At 39.1% G+C, this 25386-nt stretch overlaps 2 protein-coding genes across 9 annotated transcripts; one reads left to right on the top strand and one right to left on the bottom strand.

Moving 5' to 3' along the window:
* The first annotated feature begins 291 nt into the window (after positions 1 to 291).
* Positions 292 to 7474, top strand: METTL5 (methyltransferase like 5). 7 transcript variants are annotated; one of them, XR_005384675.1, is made up of 9 exons: positions 292 to 506; positions 628 to 778; positions 2914 to 3028; positions 3383 to 3564; positions 4290 to 4372; positions 5291 to 5342; positions 5432 to 5479; positions 6795 to 6844; positions 7245 to 7474. XR_005384675.1 is itself a non-coding variant. In XM_038584777.1 (8 exons), exons 2-8 carry the CDS (start codon positions 670 to 672, stop codon positions 7281 to 7283), a joined length of 630 nt encoding a protein of 209 aa, XP_038440705.1. In that variant the 5' UTR covers positions 292 to 506; positions 628 to 669; the 3' UTR covers positions 7284 to 7347. The 7 variants fall into 7 exon arrangements, 6 of the variants coding, with proteins under 6 accessions (XP_038440705.1, XP_038440708.1, XP_038440707.1 ...); XM_038584777.1 differs by lacking the exon at positions 5432 to 5479 and having other exon boundaries at positions 7245 to 7347; XM_038584780.1 differs by having other exon boundaries at positions 6795 to 7347.
* SSB (small RNA binding exonuclease protection factor La) lies at positions 7047 to 18777 on the bottom strand. 2 transcript variants are annotated; one of them, XM_038584773.1, is made up of 12 exons: positions 18620 to 18777; positions 16665 to 16739; positions 12715 to 12818; positions 12340 to 12514; positions 11363 to 11470; positions 11178 to 11278; positions 9903 to 9974; positions 9340 to 9382; positions 8790 to 8930; positions 8014 to 8200; positions 7768 to 7899; positions 7047 to 7439 (listed from the first exon to the last, which is right to left on the bottom strand). In XM_038584773.1, exons 2-12 carry the CDS (start codon positions 16728 to 16730, stop codon positions 7348 to 7350), a joined length of 1221 nt encoding a protein of 406 aa, XP_038440701.1. In that variant the 5' UTR covers positions 16731 to 16739; positions 18620 to 18777; the 3' UTR covers positions 7047 to 7347. The 2 variants fall into 2 exon arrangements, with proteins under 2 accessions (XP_038440701.1, XP_038440702.1); XM_038584774.1 differs by lacking the exon at positions 18620 to 18777 and adding an exon at positions 17984 to 18198.
* Between the last annotated feature and the right edge of the window lie 6609 nt (positions 18778 to 25386).

The following is a 25386-nucleotide window of genomic DNA, read 5'->3' as shown; positions in this document are numbered from 1 at the left end:
GGGCCGCACCAGCCGTTCACCTCAAGTGGCCGTGACTTTTACCCTCGTTGTCACCTCTTTTCTTCCCCCATCCTTCCAGGGCCTGCAGGTGCTAGCGGGTCTGGGCCCTGTGACCCGCAGGGCGGGCCGGTTCCGTCGCTGCTACAAGGGAGGGGCCACCGGTCGCGCAGACGCGGCGGCGACCAGGGTGGATGACGCTCCGCGGACGCCGGCGGAACCCGAGCGCGGGGCCGCGGTTGCAGCTCGGCGCGGGGCTGCTGCGCGCGGACAGGGGTGCGCGTGCGTGGCAGCGCTTCCGGCCCCGCTCCTGGCGCGGGCGGCGTCCTACCGAGCCCGGGCGCTGCGCGAGGAGTCGTGCGTCGATCTCCCGGCCCCGGCCGGGCGCCTGTGCGGGCATCGGGGAAGCGCGAGGTCGGCGCGGGGGACCCTGGAGGCGGGTCGGAGGCTGGCGGGGGACTCCGCCTGCTGCCGGAGCTGGAAGGAAAGCAGGCACCCGCCTGGGCTAGGTGTGCCGTCGGCTCGTTGCCTCCCCAGCCGGGAAAGAGGGGGTGAGGGTGGGGGGTAGGGGTGCGGGGTGGGGGGCGGTGCAGAAAATGCCAGATGCAGGTTCATTGGGTTTCTCTGCAGATCCAGTGCCATTAAGCCCTGCGAACTCACACTTTAAAAACAATGAAGAAATTAAAGCTTAAGGAACTAGAAAGTCGCCTGCAACAAGTGGATGGATTCGAAAAGCCCAAGCTGCTTCTAGAACAGTATCCAACCAGGCCGCACATTGCAGGTAGGGCGGCTGGGGACCCCACCCCGTCTTTGCTCCCCCGGGTTCGTCCTGTCTGCTTACTCCGTAATGAAAATAAAACAGTTATTTGAATACAAAGAACGTCTGGAGGAATTCTGCTCTGAGATGACCTATGACGTCGGAGAGGACCTCCTCGACACCGCCGCTAAAGACAGCATCCCCTCCCCCACTTTGTTATTCCACTGCTCGGTTTTCTGCATCCCTCTTAACGCTGTCAGCGTTTTAATGTTTGTTTCTCTCGTTGCACTATCAACTCCTTGAGAGCAGAAGAATTTGTTGGTGGTGTTGACACAATTCCATCTTGTCCAGAAGAGTTCCTGCTACCAGTTAGGAGCTCAGTATTGGTTTGCTAAATACAGATCAATTTTCCATTGCAACGAATTGCCAGGGCAAGGCTTCCTATGCTATTCTCCACCCCACCCCACCCCGCCCCGCCCCCAGCATGAATTAACTAGAGTTGGTAGCCAAAGGACCGCGTTTAACCAATGCGTTTCAGTTTTTAATGATCTGAGAATCATCAGTGTTGCTTGATGCAAGAAACTGATACTGGAAGTACAGGAGACAACACAGGAAAAACCCTTCATAGCTCGTAAACGTATTACCTAAGTCGTTGGGGAGTCTTAGGACAATGAATTTGGGATCCGTCCTGGCTTCAACTATTTCTTAATACAATTTTTTTTCAAGATTTATTTATTTATTCATGGAGACACACAGCGCGGGGTGGGGGGGAGGGGGGAGAGACACAGGCAGAGGGAGAAGCAGGCCCCATGCCGGGAGCCCGATGTGGGACTCAGTCCCAGGTCCCCAGGATCATGCCCTGGACCAAAGGTGGCGCTAAACCGCTGAGCCACCCGGGCTGCCCAGCTTCAACTATTTCTAAGCAGCCAATGGAAATCAAGGAAAATACACATAAACCTGCACTAAACAACATATTGTCATAATTCCAACCAAAAATTGGCACAAAACTGTGTCTGGGTTAAGTCCTGTTTTCTTAGTTTAGATGACTTCTTTAGTGTATTCTGGCTGTAGGGTTTCTTAGTGAAGTCTAATTTAAAAAAAAAAAAAAAAAACAATCATTGTTCATAGCCAGGATGTAACATGCCCATGGATGTGCTGATTTTTTGAGATACCAGCTTCAGAGTCGCTAACACCTGCTGCAGTAATTAGGACAGCAGTCAGAGATAGCCCTCTAAGTGTGTGGTTTTTTTTAAAAGACTATTTTTAAGTAATCTCTAGACCCAACGTGGGGCCCAAACTCACAACTCTGAGATGGAGAGTCCCATTCTCACCAACAGCCAGCCAGGCACCCCTGATTATGTTTTTGATGGCCCGTAGTTCTGGCTGGTTCACATATCCACAGGGAGAGATCAGTGGTTTTACTCATGCTTAACCTTTGTGTATTTGAAAGATTCCTTTCTCATCTCAGCAGTTTCTTCTCTGCTCCTCAGTTCTCTTATCAGTTCTCATTAGATTTTATGTGTCGATGGATCAAGCGTATGTATCTAAAGGCTCTTTGTGGATATAGGACTTTTCTTTTCCCATTTTAGCTTGCACTTAGGGTACCCGTGTTGTGGTGACAAACTTGTTGCCAAAAAGTTCTGGGCCATTTTAATGTTAATGCTTGTTCAACATTAGTGGTTCCCAGATTTCACAGATCCGTAAAATTTCAAAACAATTTTGGGAGACTGATACAGGGTTGCCAAGTTTATATTTTGACAAGGAAAGGTATTTTTAAAACCCATTTCCTCTTACTATCCTTGCAAAAATATTTCAACATCAAAGAACTGATGTATATGCGTGTGTGACAATGGTTTGAACAAGCTGAGGAAAAAACATTTTAACTGTATTTTTCTCATTTTATTTAAAGTTTTGTCATTCTTGGCTTGTCACCAGAGTAGTTTTCGGGAACCACTGGTGTGTGTTATTGTTCTTTGTGGGGCCTCTTACTACATACTGAGACAGAATACCTTTTTTTTTTTTTCTTTTTTTTTTAATAATCTGGAACAGCATTTGGGGGAGGATAATTGGAAGACAAGAAATTGCACTCGTCATTTACATGACTTAGATTTTGGTCATCAACTTGCTCTTATTCCCTAATATGTTTTTTGATTTTTTAGCATGTATGCTCTATACAATCCATAATACATATGATGACATTGAAAATAAAGTGGTTGCAGATCTAGGATGTGGTTGTGGAGTTCTTAGCATCGGAACTGCAATGTTAGGAGCAGGGTAGGTGATCCTGTATATTAACATTTGGGTATAGGGTGGCCTTAAATAAGAAACATAAATAGAATTAACTGAATTATATTTATGGGACTCTACAGTATGAGATGAGGGGAGCAAGAATCTGATACTGAGTACATTTTCAATGAGCAAAACAGTAAAACAAAACAGTAATAGTGGCTATCACATGCCTCCCTTTTATACACACCTGAGTTTCCAACCCCTGCCAGGTTGGGAAATCATGCTGTCGAAAGGCAATACTCTTACTTTGCCAGTTGGGTTAAAAAAAGGCATATGGTTTTAATTTTGTTGTTTTGATTCAGGAGCTAGTCACTCTTTGTGTGTGTTCTGTATTTATAGATTGTGTGTTGGATTTGACATAGATGAAGATGCATTGGAAGTATTTAATAGGAATGTGGAAGAGTTTGAGTTAACAAATGTTGACATGGTTCAATGTGATGTGCGCTCATTATCTAACAGAATGTCAAAGTCATTTGATACAGTAATTATGAATCCTCCCTTTGGGACCAAAAATAATAAAGGTTAGTAAAAAAAACTTCAAAGATACAGATATATTTGTAGGAAAACAAGTTTTAAAAGTCATTTTCTTATTGTTTGGGTTAAATGATTGTATCGCTCTTAATTAAACAATCTGTTACCTGTATAATTACTACAGTTTCAATTTGTTTAACATGTCTAGGAAATTGAATTTTTTCAATCTTTGTTTTCACCTATTTGTACTAAGAGAATAGTCTTTTTATTCATTTACTATTTATACTTTGCTTTCAAGAATGATTTACCGAACTCTAATAATTCTGTAAAGGATTTTATACTTTTAGAACCTCTCTTTAATGCCTTAACACACCGAGAGTTCAACACGTGTCTATCAGTAACTGTGGCTATTTATTCTGTGTATGCTATGGGCTAGGAGGGTAGAAAGTTGGTAAGAAAAGACATGAAGAGTTCTCCCTTCAGCCGCTGCCTGATTCTGATTACTATACTACCTATTCTTGCCTCCCTTGAGAGTTAACTTGGAATATTAAAATTTTCATTTTAGTCTTATTTAAACAAGATAGTATAATGGTTTTATTCTATCAATCTTAAAAGATACATGTTCTACTTTTTTGCATCTTGTCTTTTTGCAGGAAGAATTTGAAGTGTCTATTTTGGTTTTGGGAAAAAGTTTTTAAATACCTGGTATTCATTTAATCCACTATTTTGATAACAGGTATATAAAGTAAATATGAGCTTTTTCTACTTTTAACAGGGACAGATATGGCATTTCTGAAGACTGCTTTGGAAATGGCAAGAACAGCAGTATACTCTTTACACAAATCCTCTACTAGAGATGTAAGTTCAAATCATTTTACTTCAAAATTCATGACAGCGTTTTATGGGTTTGCTGTGAATGCTAATTACCAGGGTATCTCTTCTAAATTCTTTAAACATCTGGCACTTAGAAACTGAATTTTCCCTGTGACTAGCTAGCATTAGTTTTCTTCCAGCCTATATGACTTCTGTCAAAGATTTGCTCTGGCAGGAACTTTTACCAAGAGATTACATGAACTTCAGTAGAGAAGTGTGGTATAGCTAGGGTTATAGTATATCCTAGTTTGCCTAAATCCTAGTAATCCCATTGTCCCTTTGTGGTTTTGTGCATAATGGAGGCAGTAAGACCTGATTTTTAAGAACACTGAGCCTGGAGCTAAAGTGAGCTGAGTTCAGAATCTCCCTGTTCCATTATTCTTTTTGCCACCTATGTAACACATGGGGGTATAGAAGAAAACAGAAAATTTGGTGTATTTTTGGTCAATATAACATAATGATCAAGGACACAGACTGTAGAGCCAGACTGCCTACGTTCAAATCCAAACTACCAGTTCCCTGTGTTATCTTGGTCAAGGTATTTGAGTTCAGCTTCATAACCTATACCATTACTTAGCTGTACTCTTATAGTATTAAAATGGCTTGGGTTATTTTCAAAATACTACCAGTTCACTTGAAAATTTTTTAAGAGTCTAAATTCTGGGACACTTGGGTAGCTCAGTTGGTTCAACATCTGCCTTCAGCTCAGGTGATGATTCTGGGGGTCCTGGGATTGAGCCCTACATCGTCTGCTGCTCCCCCTGCTTATGCTGTCAAATAAATAATTTTCTTTTTAAAGTCTAAATTCTAATGAAATTTTAAAGGCTTAAAAAATATGAAGTATTAGCAAAACAATTCTCAAATTATTTTAAAAATCAGCTCACATTAACGTATTATCTTTAGCATATTCAAAAGAAAGCTACAGAATGGAAAATCAAGATAGATATTATTGCAGGTAAGACAATTTTTAAGTTTCTTACAAAATAAATCTAAACCCTAATTATTTAGGGCCAGTAATACATTAGCCCATCCAAAATTTTATAGGTGCTAAGATGCCATAGAACGTGTTTTCAGCCTGGCAAAATGTGAAAGGTTGGTAATGGGTTGGAAATGAAGTAAAGGCCGAGTGTCAGTGTTTGCCTAAGAGTGTCCCAATTTATGCATTTTATGGAAAATTCCTAATTAGCACTCAACTATTTGGCCACTCCAGGCTCAGACAGTATACTTGTCGTGATGTAAGAGCTTGGGCCTGGAGGGGTCAGATCTGTTTAAAACCCATTCATGGAAAATACCACCAGATCATGCCTGATTACCTTTTCCATTTCAATTTTCTAATCGTCCCTAGAGTCAGAGAACATGAAGCTTTTTTCTTTTAACGGGGGATAGGATATAATCATCCACACTATAAGTAAATATTTGATACATTTTTATTAGTAAATTGGGTAATATTCACAAACATCAAAATGGGAAAAACATATAACTAGAAGCCAACTATGGTCCAAATAATTCTAGAGGCCTGAAATAAGAGTACAACATGAGGAAAATATTCTTTACTTAGTAATAAACTGACTAGGATTAGCACTGTAGTGTTAACCATATAACCAGTCCTATTCATAATTAGTAATGTAATGTGGAAAAAGTCTGTCGGTCCTATTTATCCAGTATTGTCATTCCTTACCTAGTTTAAGGTATTAGAACTTGCAGCCTGGAGCACCTCAGAACCATTCCAAGTATACCAAGCCAGGACCTTGCTACTCCAGATGTGGTCCTCAGAACATCAGTATTGACATCCCGTAGAAGACTTGCAAAACTTCAGGCTCCACACAGACTTACTGAATTACAATATGCATTTTAAAAAAGATTTGAAGGTGATTTGATTGCACAGTAAAATTTGAGAGCTGTAACCTATAGAGAATTTATGCTGCAAAATATGAATGATAGGAGTGTACTGCCATCCCTCTAAACTGAGGAGTAATTTTGGAGAACCTAGTATTTCTTAGAGTAAGAAAAATGGATTATCATCACTTGAAAGCTCAGTAGGAAAATACTACCAGTATTAAAATCCAGACAAATTTTAAAAATAAGCATGATTATTACTGCTATAGATTATGAAATTAAAAATAGAAAGGTATGATCATCTTCTGTCCAATTGTTATCCTTTCAAATTCTTCCCCATAACCTCTAATTTTGGCATCAATGACCAAATAGAAATGCCAACCTCAGTTAGCCATGGGCTGACTTGAGAATATATCAAGTCAGTCTCTGGGTAAGTTAAAGTGACAGGTCTGAAATGTTCTGCTTACCAGGGTTAAATACTTCCTTAATTTTTAAGAATTTACATATGTAATATATGTATTGTCAGGGTTGACAAATGAATTTTTATTCTTAGATGACTTTTGTTTTCTAGAGCTACGATACGACCTGCCAGCATCATACAAATTTCATAAAAAGAAATCCGTAAGTCTCTGGATTCTGGCTTATCTGCATTCAGTACTGAAGAACTTTTCAATAAGTAACTATTTACAATGTTATCAACTTGCCTGAGTAAATACAGAAAGCTAGCCAAGGAGACAGAATAATTATCGATGTGATAACAGCCAATATCCTGGTTCAAGATATTCTTTCTCAAATGCTTTAGGCACAAAAATAAAAAACTAAGTTTTTGCTCTTTTTATATAGTACATATTTTATTAGTTTGTACTAATACATTTTCATATTACAAAGGCAATTTAATGGAAGAATCTTTCTTTTGATATTTGAAATAACACAAACAGAACTATACATTAAAAAAAATGTCTTCATTTGGATAACAAAAAAAGACAAGTTAAACAACAACAAAAATTTTCCTTTCTTACAGGTTGATATTGAAGTGGACCTAATTCGGTTTTCTTTTTAAAAGCCTCTAAAGACAAAAGCAGCTTAAAACCTAATTAAGATGAATAAAAAATTTTTTTACTAAATTACTGGTCTCCAGCACCATTTTCTGTTTTCTGTTGTTTTGGTGTAGGTTGTTCTTCTTTGTCTGTTTCCTCTCTTGCTCTTTTTACTGGTCCTATACAATTCAATAAAGAATTTTTGTTAAGTTCACTATGTAAGCATTACTCTTTTAATAGTGAGCATAATTAACAAAATAATTGTTTGAAAAGCAACAACTTCCCAACACCAACAATAAGGCTTTTTCCTTTGGTACAGATCTTCTCTCTAAACTTATCTTCCAAACATCTTTTTTTTTTCCACTTGTAAAACAGGATAACTTGGGTAAATCACAATCCAAAAGTCACTTATACCAAAGGTGAAAAACCACACTGCTGTCCTTTCAAATAATTTTGAAATAACAAATAATTTTTCATCAAAGAACCAAAGGACTTAGAAAAACTTACCAGATGCACCATTCTGATCGTGTTCTTCATCACTATCAAATTTAGTTTTCTTGCCCTGAAACTGTACTTTTCCTTTAGCAGACCCAGTCTGGGCAGCTTTATTCCCCTTTCCTTTTCCTTTAAATCTGCGACCTATAAAAACATAATTGATAAATCCATAAAAGTCTTAAGTCCTTTGTCACGGTCTCCGAACAAGCAAATGAGTTAAAATAACCAAATAGTCCAAGACAAATCAGAACTAATGACCTTTTGATTTCCATTTGTTTAGAGATTCTTGTTGATCTTCTATGATTTTTTTCAGTGCTTCCTTTTCCACATCTCCTTCTAGTACTTCCCACGTCACTTCTTTGTTCCTTAATTGTAGGTTTCCATTATTTGCATCTTTGGCTTTATCCAGTGCTTCCTTAGCTTTTTCTTTAAATAGAATTATCCCCTATACCAAAGACAGTAAAAGCCACACCCTTAAGGTTTTTTTTAGTACCATAGCTAATTCCATTGCTCAAAACTTTTTCCTGCCCTGCAAATCTTCTCCGCCATTATCAGTTTCAATGAATTTTAACTGAACTTTAGAGAGTTATCATAAAACTTGCAGTCACAAATACCAAGTTATTTATAGCCTAACTCAAAAAGTATGAGACATCACGTCCAGTGATGGCAATAACAAAATGGAAAGTAAAAGACCAAAAACTATTTCATGAACACATTATTAAATAATTTTGTCGCTAGTAATGTTATCTTCTAAAAGTTAAGTTTCTATGGATTTTTATTTTATTTTTATTTTTTTTTTTAATTTTTATTTATTTATGATAGTCACACAGAGAGAGAGAGAGAGAGAGAGAGGCAGAGACACAGGCAGAGGGAGGAGCAGGCTCCATGCACCGGGAGCCCGATGTGGGATTCGATCCCGGGTCTCCAGGATCGCGCCCTGGGCCAAAGACAGGCGCTAAACCGCTGCGCCACCTAGGGATCCCTTCTATGGATTTTTAAACTGATTGCTAAAAAGCCTATGAATGTTTCCAAACCTCTTTTGCTCCTCTGACAAAGTCTATCCATTTTATTTCACCATGACTTGAGAAAAGGATGTGCAAATCTTCTCTACAGGTCTGATCATCTAAGTCTCCTGAAAATTTCAGCAAGCAGCCAATCTTTTCTTCTAGAGATTTCTGTAAAGACATACAAAGCATTAAAGTTTTTTAAAAGCAACCACAAACCAGATATGGCTTAAACCACTCTATACCTAATACATGGGAAAAGCTAGAAACTAAAATGCTGTTTTAAAGTAGTTTAATAGTGCATTTTCCTGTGGCATCCCTTATTATACAGTGGCTTCTGATGGTAACTTAAAATTTTATTTCTTCAACAATATAATATTTACCTAGCTGGATATATTGGTTATTTAAAAAATGTAGTTACAAGTTCTTTCTCTGGGTAATGATTTTAGGCAGTATTATTGGGCTATGACTTTAGTACAATGAAAACTACAGACTTGTTCACATACTTGCTTCAAAAAGTTCTCACTTTTTATTCTCATAAATTTGAATTATAGCTTAGATACCAAAAATACAGACTTACTATTTCAGCACTTTCTGCTAACTTTTGTTTTTCCTCTTGCTCTCTACAAAAGAAATGGTAATTAGAATCTTTCCATTAACTGTATGAGAAAATTAAATCCTGATAAAGTTAACCTTTTTTTTTTTTTTTTTAATTTTTATTTATTTATGATAGTCACAGAGAGAGAGAGAGAGAGGCAGAGACATAGGCAGAGGGAGAAGCAGGCTCCATGCACTGGGAGCCCGATGTGGGATTCAATCCCGGGTCTCCAGGATCACGCCCTGGGCCAAAGGCAGGCGCCAAACCGCTGCGCCACCCAGGGATCCCCTGATAAAGTTAACCTTGATCATAATCACACATTGCTTAATAATCAAAGGCAGTCACTAGGCTTTCTGATTGCTCCTGGCTAGAGTGCAACACTGTGGCCCCCAGATTATTAAGGCAGCTTAAGATCTTAATGTTTCACTAGCAAAACAAAAGCCTACTGCTACTCATTTCAGAACTCATCATCAAGCTCCACTTCCTAGAACCACTATCTCTGTCAAAGCTTTAAGAAATTAAAATGACTGGCTCAACGTACTTACTGTTTAGCTCGTAATTTAGCTTCTACTTTATTTTGCTTTCTTTCTTCATTTTTTTTGGCAAAGTAATCTTCCCTAAAGAAGACAAAATACAGGGACTGAGTTCATGAGAACAAAAATAAGACTAAATTATTTTGAATGAATTAAACACAAGAAGGAATATTACACTTTCTAGAAACATAATTACCTAAAAATTCAAAAGATGCCAAGGAAGTTATTTTAATAACAGCTTTACGAAAAAAGTCAAATTCCATAAAATGTACACCTTTTAAAAGTGTACACTTCAGCGGTCTTTAGTATATTCAGAATTGCACAACCATCAGTAATAATTTCAGAACAAAAAGAAACCTGATGTCCATTCCAATCTTGTATTGATTTTACCATTCATGTATGGAAAAAAAGGTAAACCAGAATTTGTGGAAATAAGTTCATAGAATTTTCTACAGTGGTACTCTACAGTAGGAGAAAATTCTACAACCTCTGAAACCCAAGAGCAAGAGCAATTATGAAAATCAAGTTAGGGACGCCTGGGTGGCTCAGTGGTTGAGCATCTGCCTTCGGCTCACATTGTGATCCCAGGATCCTGGAATCGAGTCCTGCATCAGGCTCCCTGTAGGAAACCTGCTTCTCTCTCTGCCTATGTCTGTCTGTCTCTCTCTCTTTCATGAATAAATATGTAAAATCTTAAGAAAAAAAAAAAAGGGAAAGAAAATCATGTTAAAAAATACTTTTTAAAAAGTTAACACTAATTGCACGATGCACCACAGTGCATCTCTTAAGTCCATCAGGTTTAGTACATGGCATTTAAGATTACATAATGTGAAAATAGGGAACAATGGCCTAACTATCACAAAAGTATCACAAAAATGCTCTGGTGTGTCTAAATTGTTAACACATACACACACATTAAAGAATGTGGTCCAAATATGTATTAAATAATCCTTTGTACTATATAGGTATACACAGACTATGAGAAGTAAGAACAGACTGGAAATTGGACAGAGATTGATTCTCTAACCACACAGATTCTACTATCTAGCTTATGTTTTAGATGCAAAGAAAGTACTAAAACTATTTTTTACTGTTAAAAAATCACTTCCTTGTGGTCTCAGAGGACTAGTAGTTTCCACTGAGCAAATTTTAAGTGTTTATCAAAGAATGCCCAAGGATACTAAAAAATATTGTCCTTACACGGGATGTTATTCCATATTCTGTATCCCAGTGTGTCAATTCCATATAACTAAAGTGGCCAAAAGAAGTATCAGCATAAAGACTTACTTGAAAAGTATTAGCAGGTCTGTGTCTTTATATTTCTGGTCAGGGGTGTCGACAAACTTCCTAGCAGATTCAATACTATCAAACACAGCAAATATTGATCCCTATTAAAAGGGGAAGAAAACTCTTTTTAAAAATATCCCATATATTTTTCAGCTAGAAAAAGTTGTAACATCATACAACCATACCTTAAATGCTTTGTGTAATGTTCTTCTCATCTGAATATTTAGTACTTGACCTTTATCTTCTAACCATTCTTTTATGTCATCAAGGGTTGCATCAGTTGGGAAGCCTTTCTGTGAAGAGTAGAAAGAAATGTACAAATGACTTCTCAGGTAAACAATTTATCAGAAATTGAGTCATTTTGTCTTGAAGTCAAGCCAGGATATACATATCTAACTATATATTTCTCTGTCTCTTAAATGTTTAACAGTTCTGGTTAAGAGCCACTGTTCTCTAGTGCAGTAAAAGTGACTGAACTGGAATATGTTTCAAAATAATCCATTGGGGCAGAGATAAAACAAAATTAATCACATGTTAATAACTGCTGAAGTTGGATAATAGTACATTATATAGTCAACCCATCTTTGTAGGTCTTAAATTTTCCAGAATAAAAAGAATCTACTTTAAAAATTCATATGCTAAAGAAAATTACTATCAAGTTTAGCTCTAGATAAATAAGAAATTGATAGGCTTACTGGGTGCTTACAATATGCCCAACATTTTGTACAGTGTTATATGGATTTTTTCATTAATTCTAATTCTCACAATAGTTCTATAAAGTAAAAAATATTATCCCCATTTATGAAGATAATGCTTAGGCAAGTTAAGAACACTGCCCAATGGGGCGCCTGGGTAGCTCAGTTGGTTAAGTGCCTGCCTTCGGCTCTGGTCATGATCTCAGGGTCCTGGGATTGAGCCCCATGTTAGGCTTCCCTGCTCAGTGGGGAGTCTGCTTCTTCCTCTCACTCTCCCTCTGCTCCTCCCCCTGCTTGTGTTCGCTCTCTCAAATAAATAAAATCTTAAAAAACAAAAAACAACACTGCCCAAGAACACACAGTAAATGGTAAAAACTACGATTCCGGAGTCCTTATTCTTATCCACTCTTTTTTTTTTCTAAATAAGATATTTAATATATAATTAAATGTGTGAAAGGCCCACTTACAATATAAACAGATCTGTTTTTTACATCATTCTTATATTCATCAGTCACTTCAGGGAGGGGTTTGCTTGGAGATCTTCTAATTTTAGTTTTATCTTCACTTATTTCCATGAGTTCAGCCTTTGATTTGCTCAGTGCTTCTACTATTACATTAAAGTCTGTTGTTAGACGGTTTAACCTGAAGAATAAAAGCATTATAAAACTTAGTTGTAGCACTTGTTAACAAAAAAATCTAAAGACGGTTTGAAATGGTTTTTACTGGGTGCCTGGGTGGCTGATCCTCAAGGTCATGAGTTCAAGCCCTGTATTGGACTCCACACTGGGTATAGAGCCTACTTTAAAAATAATAATAAATAAAATAATAAAAAAGATTTTTACCTATTGAATTTTATCATTATCTCCAAAGGCACCCAGCCTTCATCCAGTTTGATCTGTTCCTTTAAAAATTTGTCTCGTGGCAAGTTGAAGTCACCAAAATAATACTGCAAGATAATTAATTATATTTCAGAGCACTGTACAATACTGACTTCAATCCTGGAGTTTTAAATTGCCATTACATCACTACACTCTATTCTTTAAAAATACATGTCATAACTTAAGGAGCAATAAACATTTTCTCCTAAATATGTGATAGTGAAACATTTATAACATGAATTAGCAGAAAGATAAAACTAAAAATTGATTACTGAAACAATGTAATTAGCAGATACCTCAACAGACTATCAAGTCTTAAATAAAAACATAGTTAAGGACTTTAGTATGTGAGAGGCTTCTCGTTTCAAATCAGTGTTTTATTAAACAGACTTCTTATTAAACAGTGTGTCTAATAAAAAGAACTGGAATATACTGATTAATCATGCTTATTTTTACAAATTAAAAAATAGGCAAGCATTTATCTAATTTAAGCATAAAGGTACTCTTTTTCAGTATAAAAAGCAAAAAAGACAAAATAAAAACTATACATGAAAAGACACAGGTATGACTACTTGAATTGCCAAGAGTATAAAAAGTAAAAGACAAATAACAAAGGAGCCTGTAAATAATTCTTATAAATCAAGGGAGAAGAAAAAAATCCTGAAAGCCCTAATAGAAAAATGGGTAAAGGACATCAAAAGAATTACTAAAATAAGAATGTAATATAAACAAAAAGTTTTAAACCCTCGTGTGTTTGCATGGAAAAAAAAATAAATAAATAAATAAAAAAATAAACAAAAAGTTCAACTTCATTAATGAAAAATCCAATTTAAAGCAAAATAGCATCTTCACCCAACTGGCCAATAAAACAATACCTAGTATTGGCCTGAACACAGAGAAATGGTTGTGTAGGCAGAGATGTTAATAAATATCAAAGGTCTTTAAAAATGTGCATAACCCTTGAGCCAGTACATCTTTTTCTAAAGAATTTTATCTTAAATCAGTAAACATAGTAAACAGTAAAAATATATAAATCTTTACTAAGATTTATATATAAAGATATTCATCATGAATTGGATAGCCACATGTAGAAGAATGAAACTGAACCATTTTCTTACACCATACACAAAAACAGACTCAAAATGGATGAAAGACCTCAATGTGAGACAGGAATCCATCAAAATCTAGAGACCACAAGCAGCAACTTCTTCCTAAGCACATCTCCAAAGGCAAGGGAAACGAAAGGCAAAAATGAACTACTGGGACTTCATCCAGGTAAAAAGCTTTTGCACAGCAAAGGAAACAATCAACAAAACCATGACAACTGACAGAATGGGAGAAGATATCTGCAAGTGACAGATAAAGGGCTAGTATCCAAAATCTATAAAGAACTTATCAAACAACACCCAAAGAACAAATAATCCAATCAAGAAATGGGCAGAAAACATGAACAGACATTTCTCCAGAGAAGACATACAAATGACCAACAGACACGTAAAAAATGTTTAACATCACTCAGCATCAAGGAAAATGAAATCAAAACCACCTGACACAGGTCAGAAGGCTAAAATTAACAAGTCAGGAAATGACAGATGTTGGTGAGGCTGCTGATAAAGGGTACCCTCTTACACTATTGGTAGGAAGGTAAGCTGGTACAGTATGGAGGTTCCTCAAAAAGTTGCAAATAGAGCTACCCTACAACCCAGCAATTGCACTACTAGCTATTTGCCCCAAATATACAAATGTTGTGATCCAAAGTGGCAACTGCACCCCAGTGTTTATAGCAGCAATGTCCCCAATAGCCAAACTATGGAAAGAGCCCAGATGTCCACTGATAGATGAATAGCTTAAGAAGATATGATGTGTACACACACACACACACACACACACACACACACACACACAAAATGTACTACTACTCAGCCATGGAAAAAATCATTGCCATTTCCAGTGACATGGATAGAACTTGAGGGTGTTATGTTAAGCGAAATGAGCTAATCAGAGAAAGACAATCATCATATGATTTCACTCATATTTGGCATCTGATAAAACAGAGGAGCATAGAGGGAGGGGAAAATAAAAAAAAGATGTAATCAAAGAGGAAGACAAACCATAAGAGACTTTTAATCATAGGAAATAGGGTGCCTGGCTGACCGAATGCCTTTGGCTCAGGGCATGATCCAGGGTTCCAGGCATTGAGCCCCACATTGGGCTCCCTGCAGGGAGCCTGCTTCTCCTCTGCCTGGGCCTCTGCCTCTCTCTCTCTCATGAATAAATAAATCTTTAAAAAAAAAATCAGGGATCCCTGGGTGGCGCAGCGGTTTGGTGCCTGCCTTTGGCCCAGGGTGCGATCCTGGAGACCCGGGATCGAATCCCACATCAGGCTCCCGGTGCATGGAGCCTGCTTCTCCCTCTGCCTGTGTCTCTGCCCCTCCCTCTCTCTCTCTCTCTCTCTCTGTGACTATCATAAATAAATAAAAATTAAAAAAAAAAATAATAAAATAAATAAATAAATAAATAAATAAATAAATAAATAAAAAATAAAAAAAAATCATAGGAAACAAAACTGAGGGTTGCTGGAGGAGAGGGGAGTAGGGGGATGGGATAACAGTGATGGACATTAAGGAGGGCACGTGATGTAAATTGCACTGCGTGTTACATACAACTGATAAATAAATGAACTACCTCAAACTAATACTGTATGTTAATTGAATTTAAAATTAATTTTTTAAAAAATGAAGAAGAAAATGCTAATATAAAATTGGATAATGAATTAAACTTTTCTGTGTTAAGCTAATCTTAAGGCCAAAGTAGTGAAACATGCCAGTAAAAATAGAAATTTGCTGATTTTTAAAGCAAACAAACTCATCATGGAACTGTTACAGCTAAAAAAATTAGAAATATCCTACACATCAAATAGGGAATTGGGTAAATTACTGATGACATAAAACTTTACTTCCCTAAAATGCAACCTATGTTTGATAGGGGAAAGGGAAGGAAATAAAAATCATGTTACTGTGAGCACTGACCACAAAGCATGAAAGAGTATTTTTAACTTTAATTACTTAAGACAGTAGAATTTGAGAGGTGGCAGATTATGGAAGGGACATTATTAACTTGGTCTATATAAACTTTGTACTGTTCTAAGTATTTAACTAAATAGTTTGCAATTTTTCTTTGCAATTATAATGAAATTAGTACAAAAGGTATAGCACAGAACATTTTAAATGGCCAAGAAGTACAAATTAAAAAGTTCTGATAACTGCAAAAACCACCAAAAAACAGCTTCTTACTGAAGTTAATCAGTAAGAACAGAAAACATTAAGCAAAAATTTCCTGTGCAGCCATTATTGATACTGTAAAGCTTCAATTTAAATACAATACCTAAGGTTAAAAAAAGAAAAAAAGGCTAAGATGACTACAAAAACAGATACTTTGTTAACGAAGTTCTAATAGCCAAGAACTCAGTTTAATTAGGTAGAAAAATGTACTAGGACCTTCAAATACAGGAAAGGTACTTTACAAAGAATTTTTATGTTCTCTTATTATGTGCCAGGAACTCTTCTGAATGTTTTACATTTTATTAACTAATGTAAACTTCACAACAAACTTATGAGTACTACTATTACAGACTAGGAAACTGAAGCAAAAAGTAACACTAGTCTATGGTGTTAAGTTTTGAAATGTTTGTAGATCTTGGCTGTCATAAATGGGCTCCACTAATACAAATTAGTAGAACCTACAATATTGTAGGTTCATCTAATTCTAAGAATCAAAAACAAACCAGATATTTAATATTTACACGAAATGTTTTAGTAGGTCAATATAGGAAATTAATGTTCTTTCTGTATTTGTTTTTAGGCTCTACATTTCAAGGAACATATTTTTGCAGTCTACTAGCATAAGAACCATACCTCAATCTGATGACAGATTTTAGCCTCGAGAGCAGCCATTTTTTCATTATCACCATTTTCGGCCATTATGGCTATCTGTAAATTTTCCCAAATTGGCATAAAGAGGTTAGTATTATTTTTACATAACACTCAAGATTAGAAGAATGTTTTTAAGTTATCAGTATCACATTGTTTTCTTAAATACCAAGAATTTTTAATTTCATGGGTTCAATTTCTCTACTCAATTCTCAAATTTCAACAAAAGAAAATGTTGGAATAAGTAATGGAAAACTGAAAAGCTATACATAATCTGCAACCCTTTCAGTAAATCACTGTTCCATCTCTATAACAAAGCAAGTGGTCATCTTCACTTAACTCATCAAGAAAGCTTTTAGCAAAAAACTCCTTTCAACCATTTCCAAAAAACTTACCAACCATTTCCAGCTTTAAGGAAATTACCACCTGCATCTCAGTCCTATTTGTTTGGTGCAGGTTGCATTTCTTTTAGTCAGTCACAGCTACCTTATCAAAAACTTACCAGCAAAGACTAAGTGTCATAACTTCAGGATGAAAAAAAAAATCAAATATAACCGTCAGGATTAGATTAGATGCTGTATGTTAGAGAACATATGAAAATAAGAGTTTGGGGCAGCCTGAGTGGCTCAGCGGTTTAGCGCCGCCTTCAGCCCAGGGCCTGATCCTGGAGACCCTGGATCGAGTCTCACATCGGGCTCCCTGCATGGGGCCTGCTTCTCCCTCTGCCTGTGTGTATCTCTGCCTCTCTCTGTGTGTCTCTCATAAATAAATAAAATCTTTAAAAAAATAATAAGAGTCTGGGAACACTAGAATAATGTTAAGCTGAAGGTCTGTCTCCTAATTCGCCAATATATTGGTTAACCTTAGAGCCAGTTTGTTTCACACCCCTGACACTAGTGCTGCAGGAGAAAGGTTGTGAGACTGCTCGGCATCACGAACCAAGTCTTGCCTCCAGTGCTCTACGAAACCACCCAGTTATCCACATTTACAGAAGTGTATTCATAAGACCTCATCAGGGTACCTGCCATTAGTTGACACTAGTGAGCCGTCTTGGGTACTCCTGGAAGTATCGCTTTACAAACTTTAATGGTTCTGCAATAACCTGGATGCACACTGGAAACTCTTGTAACAGGGACTTACTTGCACGACGCCATCCAAGTACAAAATTTACTCAATCTTATGCATTATTAGTGGACCACTACCCAAGTTCCTAACTTACTACCATGACCTCGGAGCCCCTTCCAAAGCAAAGGGTGAGTGAAGTAAGAGAACTGCTTAGTCCGTACAAGACTTCTTCGGCCTACCCAATTCTGGTAGGTACTCGGTTCCTGGAGATCCTTCTCCAGAGTGTACGACTAGAAGTGAAGTACGACCCACACTTTCTCACTTCGCAGGCTCCTGGACGTGAGTGACACTAAAACCCCCAGAGAGTGACGCCAGAGGAACACCTGCGGCCCCACCACTCCGCGACCTCCAGCTCGTCCCACAGGACCCGAGGAAGCCTCTGGCAATTAGCCACGGCCAACCGCCTCAGAAGCCACCAGTGCCCCGAAACGTCGGCCCCCGGCGACGCCACAGGGCAGTGGAGGTGGAAAGTCTTAAGGACGCGGGGCGGATGCGGGCAGCCTCCGTCCAAGGAACCCGCCAGAGTGGGGCCCCAAAGCAGCCACCGGCTCGCCTGGGCCCCAGCCCCGTGCGGGGAAACCCCGGCTCCTGCACTCCGGTCAGGCACCGCGTCCGCGCCTCGCCCCGGCCCGCGCCGCTCCGCTCCCAGCCCAGCGCGCCGCCTCAGGCTGCGGCCCACGCGGCGCTCGCCCGGAGCATGCGGACCGCGAGGAGCGGACGCACCGGCGCGAGGCCACATGGAAGGGGCGTGCGCCGCCGCCCCGCACAGCACACCATTTCACGCTTCTTCTCTTCGGCCACCGACCGCTACTCACCTTTGAGGTCCCGGTCCCACAAAGCCACGCCGCACCAACACCAACAGCGACAACAGCGTCCCGACTTCCCAGCGCCGCCGGCCGGCCTACCCCGCGTGAGGAAGATGGGGGCCGTCCCGGCAGCCCTCGCGGCCCGCGTGGGCGGGGCTTCGGGGAGCCGGAGGCTGCGCGCCGCTCGGAGCCTGCGCGCCGGCTGCGGACTCCCACGGCCCGCGGAGCCCCGCCCCCTGACGCCGCGGAGCCCCGCCCCCTGACGCCGCGGAGCCCCGGGCTGGCGCCGGGGGCGGGGCGCCTCTGACCCAGCGAGTCTCCGGTACAAACCCGGGCTAGTCTTGCGTATGACGTATGTGGCTATTTTTCACATGAGACTTTGCCAAAGAACTGTTCTGATGATCCGTACGTATATGTAAACTACATCGCGTTGTGATAGTTCTCAAAAAAAAAAAAAAAAAATGGCTAGTGAAAATTTTTTTTTAAATCAGAGGTTCAGGAATCTTAGAGTTGAAAAAAACAATAGAGCAGAGCGTGTAAGAGCTGGGATCTGGGATCCGACCCGCTCTGCTGAAGGAACGGCTCACCCATTTGCAGGCTATGACGTAGCGCAAGTTAATGAACTTCTCCGTTCCTCGGTGTAAGGGGGGCCGGTGGTAACCACCACCTACTGTCCTGCAGTTGTGAGCCTTAAAAGTGGTGCATACTCCTTGCTGGGAGCTACAGATAGCAGGAGGAGCAGATGATGTTAATTTAAAATAAACAAAAAACGTGATTTCAGAAGACCAAAATGCATCTGGTGCAGAAATCTATTACCTGTACTAGGGCCCTTTCCTATTAGCATGCAAGAAGCACGATACTTTCACCTAGAGGATTATTTTCTTGTAGTGAGCGAATCTTCCATTTCCCCTCAGTTTTCTTGAAAATTTGAAGTGACATTGGTGAAATAGCCTTTTAAGTGTTCTCAGGGCTTTTTGGCAGTCCCAAAATAGATCAAATGTATTTATTTGGGGGAAAAATGCAGGTTTGATTCGATCCAGACATTGCATCAAGCTGATGAGAAAAAATTGTTATACTCAAGTAGTTTAAGTTCAAATTAATCAGGTTCTTTTATCCACTCACAAATGCTTATGTCTATTTTCTGCCAGACTTAATTAAAAAGCTAATTTTCTTTTTGATCAAGTCAGCGGGAATATGAGTATTTAACAAAACACATCAAATGTGGGGCACGTGGGTGGCTCAGTGGTTGGGCGTCTGCCTTAGGCCCAGGGTGTGACCCTGGAGACCCGGGATCAAGTGCCACATCGGGCTCCCTGCGTGGAACCTGCTTCTCCCTCTGCCTGTGTCTCTGCCTCTCCCTGTGTGTCTCTCTTGAATAAATAAATAAAATCTTAAACATAAAACATCCAGTTTATGTTAGAGTACTCCCACTAATCCATTCAGCAAACTGTTTATTACCTAACCTCCATACTGTCCTGGTATGGAGCTTAGCCTCGGGGAAAAAAGAAGACTCTGCCTAGAGACGGTGGCACCTAAGCAAATGTAACTGCTCATCTATGCTCTACAATGTCGGTACAACTGCGGATATATACAGTCTACTACCAGAAGCCACACTTACTGCAGAACATTTATTTGGTGTTCCCTCCCTCTCCCTTTCCCTCCTCTCTTCCTCCCCCTCTCTTTCCTTTCCACTCCCTTCTCCTTTCACTCCTCCTCCTTCCCCACCTCCTCCCTTCTCCTTGCTCTCCTTTTCCTCCCCTCCCCTCCCCCTCCCTCATCCCTACCCTCCTGTATCCCTTCTCTATCCCTCCCCTCCCTGTCTCTGTCCCCCTCCCCTCTCTCTACTACAGGCGAAGCTCCCTGCAGCCACCAACCACCCTTTGGGGAAAATGGATTCCTGGCTACACACCAGGAAGCTTTATTTTTTCAGATAAAGCACCAAGAAGACTTTCTCTCAGGCTGATACCCATCTCTTTCATAGCTTAACTTTATAGGGTAACATACCAAAAGACCATTTCTCTGGACATAAATTTAGTATAATCACTTTAGAGAGCAACTTGGTAATACCCACTAAAGTATATGATGTGTGTAACTAATGGCTGCAAAGTCCACGCCTAAAGATATATTCTAGGGAAATTTTCATATCTGTGTACAATAAAGCATGTGCAAGAATATTCATAGCTGAATGGTATATAAATGCAAAGAACTGGAAATCAACTAAATCTGCACCAAAAAAGAATGGGTAACTAAATTGTGCTGTAATTATAGAAATAATAAACTATACAGTGATAAAAATAAGCTATATGTACATGCATTGACATTGATGAAATTCACAAACATAATGCTGAGTTAAAAAAATAAAACTTTTAAAAGAAATATAAGTAGCATCCCCAGCCATTGTGGCAATGAAAAATCCCACCCACATTTCTAAACATTAGAAGGTGCTCCTTCTAATGCTGCTCCTCCTGTGTTCCTCCCCCCATTTTAGGAACCATTAATCTAGGATAATGCTATTATTCTATTTTGAACTTTTAGACTTGTTCTATTTGGAATTATTAGACCTCCAAGTAGAGATGTCAAGTAGACAATTGGTAAATGCATTTGGAACTTAGGGGAAAAATGAGGGTTAGAGATACAAATTTTGGACTTACTAGCAAATAGAAGACATTTAAAGTCACTGCATTAGGGATCCCTGGGTGGCAAAGCGGTTTGGCACCTGCCTTTGGCCCGGGGCAGGATCCTGGAGACCCGGGATCAAATCCCATGTCGGGCTCCCTGTGTGGAGCTTGCTTCTCCCTCTGCCTGTGTCTCTGTCTCTCTCTGTGTGACTATCATGAATAGATAAATAAAATCTTTAAAAATAAAATAAAGTCACTGCATTAGATGAGCTCTCCCAGAAAGAGTATAGACAGTGAAGATAAGAGGGTCCAAGACTGAAGCTCTAGCAATCATTTCTTTTTTATATTGGATAAAGGAAGAGAAGCCTGTACAGGAGCTAGAATAAGCACAGCCTAGGATATTCTAGAAAAATATGGTGCTATAGCAGCCAAAAGGGGAGATTGTTACAAGGAGGAGTAATTAACTGAACAAATTCTGCTGAGAAGGGCTGTAGCCTGACCACTTTTGTCATTATGGCAGAAACTATTATTTATCCCCCAATATTGCATCCCCCTTTGCTCGATAATAATAAAATCACCCCTGATTTTTACCCCAGTGCATGGCTAATCAGAAATAAAAGCTATAGGGGCACTTGGTTCATGATCTCAGGTCATGATCTCAGGGACATGGTATTAAGCCTCAGCTTGGGCTCTACACTCAGCAGGGAGTCTGCTTGGGATTCTCTCCCTCCACTCCTCCACTGCCCCTCAACCCCACTCGTGCACACTCTAGTGTGCCCTCTCTCTCTTTCTGACATCTGGATGGCTCAGTCAGGAGAGCATGCAACTCTTGACCTTGTGGATGTGAGTTTGAGGCCCATGTTGGGTGTAGAGATTAAATAAAAATCTTTTAAGAGGGCAGCCTGGGTGGCTCAGTGGTGGCTCAGTCCAGGGCGTGATCCTGGAGACCTGGGATCGAGTCCCATGTTGGGCTCCCTGCATTGAGCCTGCTTCTCCCTCTGCCTGTGTCTCTGCCTCTGTGTGTGTGTGTGTGTGTGTGTGTGTGTGTGTGTGTCTCATGAATAAATAAATAAAATCTTTTAAAAAATCTTTTAAGAAAAGTACCGTGATGAGCAAAGAGTGATGTATAGAATTGTTCAATCATCATATTGTACACCTGAAATGAATATAACACTGTATGTTAATTATACTTGAATTTTAAAAAACAATTTAAAAAAATTTTAATAAATAAAAGCTACATTTTTCTAGCCTCCCTTGCAATTAAGTAAGACCATATCTGGCTAATGAGATGTGAAAGTGATGTGTGCAACTTCCATGTCATTCTTTTTTTTTTTAAGATTTTATTTATTTATTTGAGAGAGAGAAAGCAAGCAAGCATAAGTGGGGGCAAGAGGGAGAGGGAGAATCAGACTCTCTGCTAAGTATAGAGCCCAACTTCGGGCTCGATCCCAGGACCCCAGGATCATGACTTGAGCCAAAGGCAGATGCTTAACCGACTGAGCCATCCAGGTGCCCCAACTTCTAGGTCATTCTTAAAGATAATGAATTGTTCTCTTCCCACTAGCTGGGTGTGGATGTGCACAATTGGGCTAAGCAATAAAAGGCAACAGCACAGCTATGGGAAAGCAGCAATAGAAGGATGTCAAGTCCCTGACAGCCTGGAGCTTGATTTTTCTATTTTTTGTGTGCAAGATGAATGTCAGAGCGCCTAAAGGCCAGAAGTCTAGTGCCTTCTGTAAGAGTGGTTTTTTTGGTCTTCTTGCTAATAGATGTTTAAACCTGTGACAGAATAGGTCTCATCTATGAAAACTGCCTTCAGAGTAACAGATCACAGAGATAACAGAGAGTGAGGTTGTTGGAGGTATACCTGGAACTTGCCCCAAGATCTCCAATATCCCCCAAAGTTGTCTAATAAACTGTGAACAACCAAATTTTCTTGAGTCTATTTGCTGCATTTGATGCAGTGAACAGGTAACATAACAAATTATTGGCAGGTCTTCTATAAGAGACAACATATGGAAGTTGATAAAACAATACAGATTCTTTACTAAAACTTTGTCTAAAATAAAGTATTTGTGACATATGAAGGGGCCATTTTGTGTGGTAAACTTTCTAAAAATTAAATTATAACACTCAAACAGTAAAGTGCATGACTTTCAAGTGTATGATTTAATGAAGCTTCAGAAATAAATAATACCTTGTAACCACTACCCACCCTTGAAACATAGAACATTTTTAGCGCTCCAGAATGTTTCTTCATGCTCTCCTTCCAGTCAATACCCTCTTAAAAGTATCTATCATAGATTAGTTTTGCTTATTGAAGAAGGCAATATAATTAGAATCATGTTGTATATATACAGTATATGTGGTATATGAATATGCCACAATCTATCCATTCTTCTGTTGATGGACGTTGGTCTATTATTTTTTTAAAGATTCTATTTACTTATTTCAGAGAGAGAGAGAGAGCGCAAGCATACGTGGAGGGGAGGGGCAGAGTTTCTGTTGAGCAGGGAACCCAATGCAGGGTTTGATCCCAGAACCCTGGGATCATGACCTGAGCAAAGGCAGACACTTAATCAACTGGGCCACCCAAGTTACCCCTGACATTTGGTTATTATGAATTAAATTGCGCAGAACACTCTTGTTCATGTCTTTGGGTAGATGTATGCACCCATTTCTGTCAGGTGTATAGCTAAGAGTGAAAAACCTGGGTCACAGGGCAGGTGTGTGTTTAGCTTTGATATGCACTGCTAAATAGCTTTCCAGTTTTCCAATGTGGTCATATCATTTTCACAAGAACCAACAACATGTCTGCTAAACATCCTGGGCAGCACGTTGTCATTATTTTTAATTTTGGCCATTCTAACGGTGGTGTGGTATCTCACTGTGCCTTTAATTTGCATTTCCTTGGTGATTTACAACATTCAGTACCTTTTTATGTGCTACTTTCCCTTTGAACATCATCCTTTGTGAAACATCTATCCAGCCGTTTTGTCCACTTCTTTTAAAGATTTATTTTATTTTATTTTATTTTATTTTATTTTATTTTATTTTATTTTATTTTATTTTATTTTATTCATGAGAGAGAGAGAGAGAGGCAGAGACACAGGCAGAGGGAGAAGCAGGCTCCACGCTTGGAGCCCTACTCGGGACTCGATTCCGGGACTCCAGGATTGCGCCCTGGGCCAAAGGCAGGCGCCAAACTGCTGAGCTACACAGGGATCCCCCCTGTTTTGGCCATTTTTTAAATTATGTTATGTCCTTTTTTTAAAAAAATGGGTGTTTAAGAGTTTGTTTATATAACCCAGATACAAATCCTGTGTCAGATATATGTATTGTGTATATCTTCCCCCAGGCCATGGCTTGCTTTTTTTCACTTTCCTATTAGTGTTTTTGGATGATTACTGCATTTTATATTATGTTTAAGAAATCACTGCCCACCCCAAAGTCACAAAATATTCTCTTTTAGAAGATTCATTGTTTTTTTTTCTGACATTTAATTCTGTGATTCAATAAAAAAAAAATTCTATGATTCATCTCAAATTAATTTGGGGATATAGTTTAAGGTAGATGACAAAGTTTTTTGGTTTTGGGGTTTTTTCCTACATGGATTAAAAAAATCAAGTGGTTTAGCATCATTTATTGAAAAGATTGCTACCATGGCTAGCTCTAGAATAGTTATCCACATTTAGAAAGAAATGTTTTTAAAAAGAAGTGAAAATAGCCACTTAAAAAACCCAGGTAGTACATTCGTGTTCATAGCAGCATTATTCATAATAGCTAAAAGGAGGAAGCAACCCAAATAACTATTGCCTGATGGGTGGATAAGTAAAATGTGGTAAAATGTTAACAGTGGAATTAAATTCAGTACTTACAGTAGAATTCAACACATACAAAGGAATTCAGCCTTAAAAAAGGTAGGAAATTTGGCAGTATGGTATGGCATACATGAACCCCGATGCCATTATCCTAAGAAAAAGAAGCTGATCACAAAAACACAAATATTATACAGGATTCCACTTATATGAGGTACTTAGAGTAGTCACAATCATAAAGACAAGAAATATAATGGTGGTTGCCAGGGGCTGGAGGAGAGGAGAATGAGGAGTTACTGAATGGATGTAGAGTTTCAGTTTTTAAGATGACAGAATTATG

This window comes from Canis lupus, chromosome 36, assembly GCF_011100685.1.
Source record: "Canis lupus familiaris isolate Mischka breed German Shepherd chromosome 36, alternate assembly UU_Cfam_GSD_1.0, whole genome shotgun sequence".
NCBI classification, from domain to species: Eukaryota; Metazoa; Chordata; class Mammalia; order Carnivora; family Canidae; genus Canis; species Canis lupus.
Note: the sequence above shows the minus strand (reverse complement) of the source record. Positions and strands in the feature narration are given on the sequence as shown.